We start from the raw sequence: 11,066 nt of genomic DNA on the forward strand, positions 1-11,066 counted from the left end.
CAGTTCCTACAGAGGCCCAGGAGGGGTAAGTTAAACATTCTGTGGACAGGGAAGATTTAAATAAGAAAGATGTGTACAATCCTGCTTTTCTCTTCCCATGCTTCATTCCTGCTGTCCAGATAAAATAGCATTTTGATTTAAGGAAATTGTTCCAAAGCCTTCATGTAGCACAAGCAGCTATCTGGCTGAAGTTATGCCTGCAGGGTACTGGGTGCTGTCGACTGTGAGCACGATGGGATTTCTGCATAGAGAAGCGATACAGGAATGAACTGAGCAAGGCTAGAGAAGGGAACAGGTATGCTACGGGTCCTGTAAATAGTGACATGCACTTGTAATGTTGAATTTAACATTAGAAATGCTAAAATAGTCCCATTAATTTAAGTCACTGGACTGTTATGTCCAACAGCAAAGACAGGAAGCATTTCTAAATATGGTCCCCAGAGGAGCTCCTAGCTGCCAAAGACCAGGCCACTCAGCAACACGCTGACCTCCCCAGCCAAACACTCCGTTTAGCCTAGAAACCATAAAGGTTGGCAGGTGTTCATGTTTTATGGGTTTTGATATTTATGTTAAGTAGCTAAGCTAGCAGAATTTTCAGCTTCCAGCCACAAAAAGTTGTCACAGAATTAATCCACATGGTTCAATGCAATTTTCGATTGCAGTCTGGGTATAATTAAGGGCAAATGGAGTAGAATAGAGTTTGGGAAGTGCTGGGTATGAGGGAGTTTTCTTCCAACTGTAGACCTCTACTGTATGGAAGCTAGGATAAGAGAAGGATGAGTATTGTGTTACATCTGGAAGGTTTTTTGAACTGGTGTGTTCTAGCAGTAAAGACATTTACTGAAAGGCAAAGACTGCAAATAAGGATAGGGTTTTCAACTGCAGGTTTTGTGCCCTGATGCTCCCATATTAGTGTATCAAGAAGGTCACAAAATTGCACAGGCGGCTGACAGTGGATATGTAAAGTCAAGAATACCAGGAGATGCCTAGCTGTCACTTCTACAGGTCTCCCAAATGCAGGCCTGCTCCTCGCAGGCTCACTGGTAGCCTCATCTATCCTCATCATATTCTCCATCCTGTACTGCTTAGCTGCTCTCCTCCACAAATCTCAGTCTTCTCACTCAGTCTCCATCTCTCTTGTAATTTCCATATTACCCTCTGTCCAGTCTTACTCCCAAGTACATTTGCAGATCACAGGCAGTAAGCCTGAAAGGAAGGGTGCTATTGACCATGTGAATTTAAACATCTGTCTAACTGGATTTTATCACATACTGAAAGGACTTGTCAAATTTGAGTCAACTGATAGGAAGGGTTAACAAAAAATTAAAATAAAAATTATACACAAATTTTGCATATTTCTTCAAAATTATTGTGTCCATCAGGTTGGCAAGTATCAGTGGATGGAACCAACTACTGAATTTCAACAACACTGACTGACTTTCATGTCCCTGAGCTATCATTAACACAAGAAATAGCTCAGTGTTTTATTAAAACGTATGTATTTTCATATTTACTTATGCCCCACATTGTCCTATAATACACCACTATGAAGCAGTAAGCTTGTAAGAGTTGTGAAATATGAGGAAAATGGGACCTAATATTGAAATGTATCACTTGAAATCTTTCCTTTGCAAAGTGTGATTTTTTTTTTTAATTTTTCCTGATTTTTAAATGTGTAAATGTGATTTTTATAACAGGTATGAAAGGAAAACACTTCATTTATTTTAAACTGCAAATTTTAACACAGCTTTGTACAGGCATCTATATTGTCTCAATTTACGCACATTTTGAACTCCAGTTACTTCAGACACACACATTTATTCCCTGACATTTCTTATCAGAATTTGTGAAGATGTATCTGAAAGTGCTTCAAGTCAGAGGTATTTCTAAGACACATGCCTTGCCAGTGCACACTTATACGGGTACAGTTAAGGTAGGCTGTATTTATTTGCAGGTCCCAAAGCATCCTGCACTGAATTCTGTCCTCTCATCTGGAGTTAAATGAACAGCAGTTATCTGGTTTATAGATTTAACAAATTCTTCTGAGCATCTGTCAACTTTGTAATCTACATGAACTACAGCTTAAGAACAGTATGAGATCACCAGGATTTCTGGACAACTTGAAAGCTCCCTAAGATAGAAGTGCACAACTCTCAGGCTGAACAAACGTCACCAGGCTGCGTGCTCAGCTTTGAGGTTCCTTGAACCACAGCCACTGTTTCAGAGAGTTTATAAATTCTATTGGGCATATCTGGAGCGCACATAAATTCTAATACACATCAGCTATTTTTTGCACTAAAAGGAACTTCAACATTCAGAAGTCCGTGGTTTTTAACTATCATTTTATTCTACCCAGACAAATTTCATTTGGTTGCCATTATACGAAAATTGTAAATAGAAACAATCTTCTAGACCATATTTAACAAAAAGAGGCCCTAGGAGATTATAAGTAGCAGCTTTCACTGCAAGGACAAAATCCCTTACTAGGAAAAGCTCCTTGCCTAATTAAAATTCAAACTGTCATTAAAAAAATTCTCCACTAGCTGGAGAACACACATCAACATTTTAAGACTCCTAATTTCCAGACATTTAGCTGTAGTTCCTAATCTATTTTAACCTGGAAACATTAAACATAATGCCTCCAACAGTATCAAGACAGCAGGGATGCTTGTTTTCTTGAACGTACAGCATCTGAACAGACCGAGGTGGACTAGTCAACAGTGGAAAGTGGGTTTTCTCTTACGTAAGTAACTGGGTCACTGTTTAATGTCCCTTTGTCATCCTAAGACATGAACTGCATCCTGCAACACAGTTAAGAAGGGATAACAACCAACTTCCTTGACAGATGCCATAGAAGAATCTTCATATCTTTCTCTCCTGTCAAATGGTGATGACATTGTTCTCTCTTTTATTGAGCAAATGCTAGTTTATGTTAATCTTTTTTTTTTAATATATATTTATAAATAATTAAATTCTCAGAACTTCCAGAAATACATCAGCTTTACTTGAGGAAGATGGAAAATTATAATGAGTCTTCTCAAGGACTGTCAGCAGCTGCCAAACGGTACTACAAAAAGGAGGGTAAAAATTATCTGATTTTTTTTCCATTCATACTCCAACTATTTTCTTAACTTTTTTTTTCTGGGAGGAGGGGGAGTCGGTGGGTAGGCAGAGTAGAGCTCCTAAATTCTTTTTCCTATTTCTGTCCTCTGCTGTTCCATTCATCCACTTATTAACCCCATCCTTCCTCTGCTTCTAATATTTCTCTCCCTCCGCTCATTTCCCTTAAGGGACTTTTGTTCCCTTCTATTCTTGTCTCTTGTCTTGGTAGCTTTCTCATTTCCATTACTACTGCTTTGTTTCCTTCACGTTTCAGCTGTTGTTTTGCCCTTTCTTTTTCCATTTTTATTTTGACGCTACAGAAAGCCAGATATTCCTTACAGACTTCTGAAACTACCTCTGAATATTCTGTTCTCAGGAAACACACTTGTGAATGAAGCCTTTAACCTAAAGCTAAAGATAAAATTGGTTGGTTTCAGTCTCACATAATAACAAAAGATCACAAATATTGGCCTGAACACAGGAACAGTTATTCATTAAGGAAGGTCAGTCAGAACTAACCTAACCTCTCTGGCTGCTTCAGAAGCACACTTCGAGGAACATTACTGAAGCAAGAGATGCAGTCTAAAAGCAGCTTCCTCCGTGTTTGTGTTTTAAAGACAAAACTTTTACCAAAATCAGTCTCATTTTCAGGGAATGCTAATGTAACATTTTATACTGGCTTAAATTGGTGTATTCCGGCTGAGTAGAACTTGTATGCTAGTGGAGTTAGAAGTCTCATTGTTTTAGCAAAAACATTAAAAGAATTAAAAATTATCTTTTTGTGCAATTGATACATCTCTCTTCCAAGCAGTTTATTAGGCTGACTTGCATCTCCTGTGAGAAAACTAGCAAAAGACTTCTCAAAATGGAAGACTTTTTTTCATTATCTTTCATTCCTCTCCTGTCTGAAGCTCCCGATTACATTTTCTAATAAAAAGCAGGCCGGTTTAATCCTATCTTCCCAAAAGCAATATTGCACACAGCCATGCCTGAAGCTGCACACCCTCTCGCCTGCTTTATTTCATGAACCAGCGTCCTGAAGACAGGCACTGGCCTGTTACACCCTGATCTGTGGTTCAGTTTGCATTTGGTGTTTGACAACCACCAGGCTGACCCCAAAACTTGATACATAGTTGTAAGTGGTAATTCTCCAGGGAGATGGTGGGAGAAAATGGAGTATACTGGGAGGAGAGGGGCAATACGAATCTTTGTTCTGACAACAGTAGCTAAATAGACAGTACTTAAATCCATCTACGTTACAGCCTGTGTACGTTATAGATCTTGTCATCGTGCTATTACTGGTAGGTATTGTAAAAAGAGTCTAGCAGGTTGCGCTCTCAGTTTGTTGCCCAACTAAGCACCTAAGTATCTATTAAGCTTCATCAGAGGAGAGGCTGCCTTCCATTTTCTGCCAACAAACCAGTACTCTCAAAATGGAAGAATATTTTTATGAGCTTTCATTGTTACAGACCATACCATCGACACTTCAAACTGGTATGTGCCATAAAAAAGACTGTGATCTGTATTTGTATTCTGCATACAAGTTCTCATACATGGTGTTTCTCCATCTTGGGGGGGGGGGGGAATGGATTACTGGTTGAGTGGTCAACATGCAACCAAGTTCCTGATTTTTATTGTATTAATTTATATCTGTGGAATAACTGCAGCCTGCTTATAACCGCCACAGGCCACTGCTCTAAAACACATTTTCTTGGATACAGTGTGTTTGCACAAGTTTACCAGTTGTGTTTTTTGACATTAAAAACAAGAACTGACCGGGGAAAGGGGCCATTCATTGTGAAACTGAAGCATTACATTAGTAACTGAAAAGCAAAAACCTGTAATTGTTCTTATAAATACAGAAGTAAAGTACTGGTGGTGCACGTCATCTCAAGTATTCAAAGTGCTCTACTGCCAAGAGTACTTTAAGGCAACTTGCCTCTTGAGGCCAAAAGTTGAATATTGTTTAAATTGTACTCAGACACAACTTTAAAAAGTATAAATGCAAGCAACAAAAATGATGATTTTGGAAAGAACTGATATTAATGAGAGGAAATCACTATCCTCTAGGAGGAAACAACTGCCATGAGAATGTCTTCAGAAGGAGAATACCACGTGGAACCAGAGTGGCAGCAGAGATATTTCTACACAGTAAAGATAATGCAGATCCATGTATACATAGTAAGTCTTTTCAATGACAGAAATTTTTTTATTAGAGCTAGAATATACCTTCTTGGGCTTCCATTTTGTATCATTAGTATACAAAACAGCCAATACCATACCAACCTTCATAAATACAGAATAGACCATATGTTTAACTGTAAGATATTACTGCAGTCTCTGCCACAAATGCTTGTTTGTTGAGCATGATTTATGGAATGATACACAAGCTATAGGAAGAACAAATTCATCCTTCATTTAATTATAAGGATTTTCAGCTTTTATAAAATGCATTACCAAAAAGAATACTATAAGCCGAATGAAGGAAGGTAGTGCACTGATTGTATGAGCTTAAACATAGATCTTTAACATGGAAAGTCATTATTACTTGCTAGCCAAGGTGAAACCAATCTCTGCCTTTGCCACTCACTCCTTGGAGCAAGAAGATCTGCTTCAGCAGCTACTTAGAGTTTGCCTTGATTTTAAGGTAAGTTTGTCTTGATTTCCAAGATAGTGGAATCAGGCCCCTGGTATGTGAAGAAGCGAGGAAGGGAAAAAGTTCCTCTGTATTTTCACAAGCAATCTCTCAGGGCAATGATGGACAGGTGCTGGTAGATTCTACAGGAAAATTATTTCATTCTTCCCAAAAATAATTATAACTACTTTTACTTGTGCAGCAAGCTGTAGCATATTCTCAAACTGTTTACAAACTTGCCTGCAAGTGAAGTGTGGTCTTATTTAGACAGGAGTGCTATGCTCATTCAGCACCAGCTTTTCTGAACAGCTTTTAGCTGATGTCCTGAGGTTCTTATTTTTGGAACCCAAAACAGTTAGCTACAACTAGATTTTGACCAGAATGATGAGATTAATAGTCTCCCTTTGTGAATGGAGACAGGAAACGTGCAAACTAAATCCTGGCGTCTTATCTTTTCCACCTACACGAAAAGAGAGACCTTCACTACATCATTATAGTTTTACCCAATCCTGATAAAATCTGATAGTTATTCCTCATACCTGTCCCTGGCATCTTCTAATCTGAAACATTCACCAAAGGTTCTCCATTACTTTAAAGGAGGTAAGTAAGTATTTATCCTCATTTCACAATCAGAAAAACTGAGGCACTACAACTGCTTCTTGCCATGGAAACTTCTAGTTAAAAAGTCAAAGATGTGCATGATCTGCACAGAAACTACTAGTTTACCTAAAGCCACAGGAAGCACAGATGTCAAACCCCTGAGCCGAGTTCAGGAACTGCCACCTCCTTACCCTGGTTGCGAACTACAGCTCCTTGCTGTCCGGATCTGCAACCTAGATCCCACCATAACATTTGGCAGGCTGGCTGGGTCTTTGACAGCTCAAGGTGGGGCACTCCTTATCCATCTCTGCGATCTATGTTACAGCCAGATTTCTGGAAAATCCATTTTACGATAGCTGTTTAATACCAGGAGAGCTGTAGTTTGTCCCAGAGGAAGAGGTGAAGAAGGCAAGAGAAATTGGCTGAGCACTTTGGAAAGAAAAATCAAATACTATACTTCCTAGTGGTATTTGTTGGAAGCTTCATGCAAGTGGCCATAACTGTGAAACTAGTTAATTTACAATCTTAAAATAAAAAAGGCAGAGGTAATATGGCTGCATTTGTTGCCATGAGTAATGCTCTTTCTAAAAGCCGGAAAAATACGAGGATCCTTGTGCCTTCCACAAACAACAAACGGAGATTATAAACTAATCTCCTAAACGTATTACCCCAACTGTCTCCATTACGCAAACAGTAACTGGGAAAGCGTCCTGGGGGTGCCTTATATAACTCCTTGCTCCGAACCTCCCTTCGCACTCGGGGGAATTTCTCTTTCCTCTAACCCGCCTGAATTCAGACCCAGGACGGCGAGTGCCGTGCGGGGAGCACCACGAGGCTGCCCAGCCAGGCGCCGGGCTGGGAGAGAGCCGGCAGGCGGGGCCGCCCGGCAGCAGCGCGGGAGACGCGGAAACTTTCCGCCGCAGGGGCAAGGGCCGGGCAGCGGCCACGGCAGCGCCGGCGAGTGGGGGGGGCTCGGCGGAGCCCCGCGGCCGCCCCGGCCCTCCTCCCGGGATGAGGCGCGGAGGGGAGGAAGGCGACCGACGAGGAAGTTGCACCAGTCGCCTCTCCCCGTCCGCCGGAGAGCGGTCTCCGGGGGCAGAAGGGCGGCGGCAGGGGGCTGCATAGTGCGGAGCTGGGGCGACTTACCCATGATGCCGCCGCGGCCTCCTCCTTCCTCTACTACTGCTGCTGCTGCAGCCACCGCCGCCTCTCCGCTGGCGCGGAGGGAGGCGCGGGAGGCGTGTGCGTGGAGTAGGGCAGGCAAGCGCTGCAGCGACGCGGAGCCTGCGTGCGGCGCGGCTATGAGTCAGGGTAGCACATCCGGGCAAGGCCGCCTGGGAGACACCCCGCCCGCCCGGCGGCACCCTGCCGCCGCCGGGGAGGGGCGGGCAGCCACAGAGGGAGGGAGGAGGCGGTGCGGGGCTGGCGGTAGCGCCCCCAGCCGGGAAGGAGGGAGTTGAGTGGGCGGGTCCCGGCGAGCAGCGGGACCTCTCGCCCCGGTCTCGGCCCCGGGCCTCTTTTGTTAGAGGGGCCGGGGGTGGGGCCGCCCGCTGGGCTGGGGGCGGCATGGCGGTGAGGGAGCGAGGGGCGCCGGTCTGACCGTTAGTAACGGCTGTCAGGAGCGCGCGGCGCTGCAATTCCCTCCCTCCCCCCTCCCCCCCCCCCCAAAACACTGCTCGCGCTGTGGGCGCCTGAGGCCGTTCCTCTGTCTTTTCCCGCCGCCCCACGCCCGCCCAGGTCCTCCGCGGAGAAGGGGTTGAAGGTTTTATACCTACGGGGCGGCAGGAGGGGATTTTCGGCGATGCTGCCCGTCCCTGAATGTTTTGTGGAAGGCGGGCCGTCTCGGCCGCGGGGAAGGAAAGCGGGGCTGGGGACCGGGGCCGGCGGTGGGGCCACGGACGCCGAGGGGACTGCGCCCCGGGTCCGCCGTCGCTGGGCAGCCGGCAGCCGCCTCGTCTAAGTTGCTGCAGAGGCCCAGGCCCCGCCGAGGCTGCCTCCCCGCAGCCCCCGTACCGGGAGGAGGTGGGGTGGTTTAAAAATGGGGAGCGGGGCGTTTAAATTCGTATTTAAGAAGATGGACCCGAGGAAGCGCGTTTTGCAAGGCGGGGGATATTAAGCTGTATGGAAAAGCGGTTTTTAGGTGGGCTGTGTGAGGAAAAGACTCGGCGGAGGAAACCGCCAGGTGAAGTCCAATTGCTGTACATTTTGTTGAGCCAACATTATGAGTTTTACACCCAAAACTGAAAGGCTTCTGCACAAGGTAGTTATATGTGGAAGGCATTTTTAAGAACAAAATTAATCTCTGTTTTCAGTGTTTTCCCTCTTCCTTTCTGCCCCGGGCATACTCAGTCTCTGTGACACAGGGAACAATGATTGCTGTTACAGTCCTCTCATTACAGCGCTTTCACTGGGAACCATTGAGGGTGGTGGGGTGTGTGTGAAATTGAGTAGTTCTTGTGGCATTTTCACTTTTTCCAAATCTTTCCATATCTATGTATCCACAGGTTTACCTGAGTAAATCCTAAAATATGGTTAAAATAGAGTAGGACCAAAGAATATGACAGAGAGCCTTGCTCTATAGAAATGGATCAGCCAGGGACCATTCAGATGAGAGAAGCAAAAAGAAGTTGCGGATGAGTCAGCCCCCACAGTGGCTTCACAAGGGACACCAGTAGTCCGTTTCACCAGCAGTCAGCAGCTGCCAGGGGTTTCCTCTCTGGAAGAGGTCCCGGCAGCTTTCATGCCTGTAAAAGGGCAGTGTGATATGACAAGCAAAGAATAATTCATCAGTCCTTTTGCAAAGCACAGACCGAACATGTTGAGGTTTGTCCATTTACTTTGGTGTAGCCCTGTGATTCACCAACTCTTTCCTTAGGACATCAGCAGCATTTTGCAGTTGGCTTCGATGTGGTTAACCGCTGTTCCAGCATGCAGAACTTGACACTGAAGATATGTAATTTTATGATCAGCTGATACTGGAAAATCAGTATGTTTTTACAATGGCTAGACAACTAAAACACTTTTGTTACTGTTTTCACTGCACCGTGACTGCAGAAAATTCAAACCAGCACATTTTGGTTTTTTACTGCAGGGTTTGTCTAATTCAGTACCTAATAAAATACAGGGATTCTTAAATGAGTCTAAGTGGTGAAAAGTAGTATTCTTCTGCTTTCATTTATTTTAAATCTTGCCTGAAATTCATCTTTGTCCTATGTTTTCGCCTCCTTATTTCTTCCACTCAGCAATAAATTTTGCTTTGGCTTTATAACTGTCTCAAATGTTTCCTCTGTTTGTCTGGGGAAAAAGGCAGTGAAATTCTGTTTGTACTGATCCATCTCTGAGGGATCATGGAGGAGGTAGTCCATACATTATTCCATATTATTTCCCACTTGGATACCTGTGATGAATCAGAACAATCTGTAAAATGCATGGGTTTCAAGTTTATTTGCTTGTCCTAGTTGAAATGCACACATATATGTTTGCAAGATCCAGAAAGGTAACACTGTTACCTGCTCCAAGAGAGGATTTTGAGGACAGTGACTTCTAAAGGGTTCTGCTTTCAAAAAAAATTGCCAGAAAGAGGCCTGGCACTACAGAATGTCTTGGATTATAATTGGTTTTAGTGAGTCCAAAAAGAACCACATAAAACTCGGGAGACTTTTTGATCTTTTGACTTGAATGCTTACTATTCGAGAGGAGGAAGAGAAAACTCTGAAGGAGGTAAGGACTTGATTTTTTGTCAGTTTCTCAATTAGGTACAAGTTTACAACAGAACAAAGGGGCTGTTGTAAAAAAGAAAAAAATCCAAATAAAGCCCTGCCCTTCTTGTAGTTGAATGCAAGATCCTGTATGGCTACTTATGGTATAGTGCAAAAGGGAGAGGAGTCTTCATGAGGGGAATTTGCATCTCCAGGAGACTACATGGACGACCTTTGGGCCATCAGGCTGTAGATACCAAACCTATAGAAGACAATATGCAAAATCAGTGTGCTGACTTTTTTTGAAGTGATTAGCGCCTGTGAGAACATCTCATTAAAAACAATGAAATAATGATGTTCTTGATGCATTCATCGAGGAAAAAATTAACTGAAAAACAAGTCTTTGAGGAAAACTGGGAACTAGAAGCAATGTATTAAGTTACCAGTGAGACTTGCAATAGAATTTGGGAAGAAACCTGTACAAGGACGTTCTGTGGATTTCAGGTGATGTTTAATTTCAGCAGTGGGGAAGAGAATGAAAGAATCTTTGATAAAAATATCCTTTAAAACAGCTTCTAAGATCACTGTTTGTTTCTGTGCTTGTAATGCAGCTGTGAAAATTGAGTTGTAGGCTACAGAAATTATGAAGTTATCAACAAGCACTATCTCTGCACTCCCAAACACGGACTGTGTCTGATGTCCTGCAAGAAAATGGAAAATGGGGTCAAAGTGACCTTCCAGTGCTTACTACTTTATGAATTTTCTTTTTCATATCTTGCATCAGTTTCAAATTCTCAGCACATCCTCACCCCTGACATAGCAACTCCTTGAAAATCTTCTCGCATTCATTATATCATTTAATTTGGCACAAAGGTGCATGTAAAGAATGTATTTTTCATTGCCTCTGTACTGATGTTAGAAACCTACATGAGCAACAGGAGGATGTTGGCATGCTTGAATACATAGGGGAATATGATATGGTACTGTAGCTTAGTGGAATTTGGATCATCTGATGGGAATAGGCACATGGA

At 43.3% G+C, this 11,066-nt stretch overlaps 1 protein-coding gene across 1 annotated transcript in view; it reads right to left on the reverse strand.

Annotated features, from left to right (window-relative positions):
• RAP1GDS1 (Rap1 GTPase-GDP dissociation stimulator 1) overlaps positions 1 to 7,487 on the reverse strand; it is a gene marked incomplete at both ends in the record, with an annotated part of 99,298 nt that extends 91,811 nt beyond the window's left edge. Inside the window, one exon of the mRNA XM_081998885.1 lies at positions 7,082 to 7,487. Within this exon, the coding sequence (XP_081855011.1) occupies positions 7,082 to 7,487 (406 nt within the window). The remainder of the gene's footprint in view (positions 1 to 7,081) is intronic.
• Positions 7,488 to 11,066: the final 3,579 nt, after the last annotated feature.

This window comes from Phaethon aethereus, assembly GCF_964289735.1.
Source record: "Phaethon aethereus genome assembly, chromosome: 4".
In the NCBI taxonomy this organism is placed as follows: Eukaryota; Metazoa; Chordata; class Aves; order Phaethontiformes; family Phaethontidae; genus Phaethon; species Phaethon aethereus.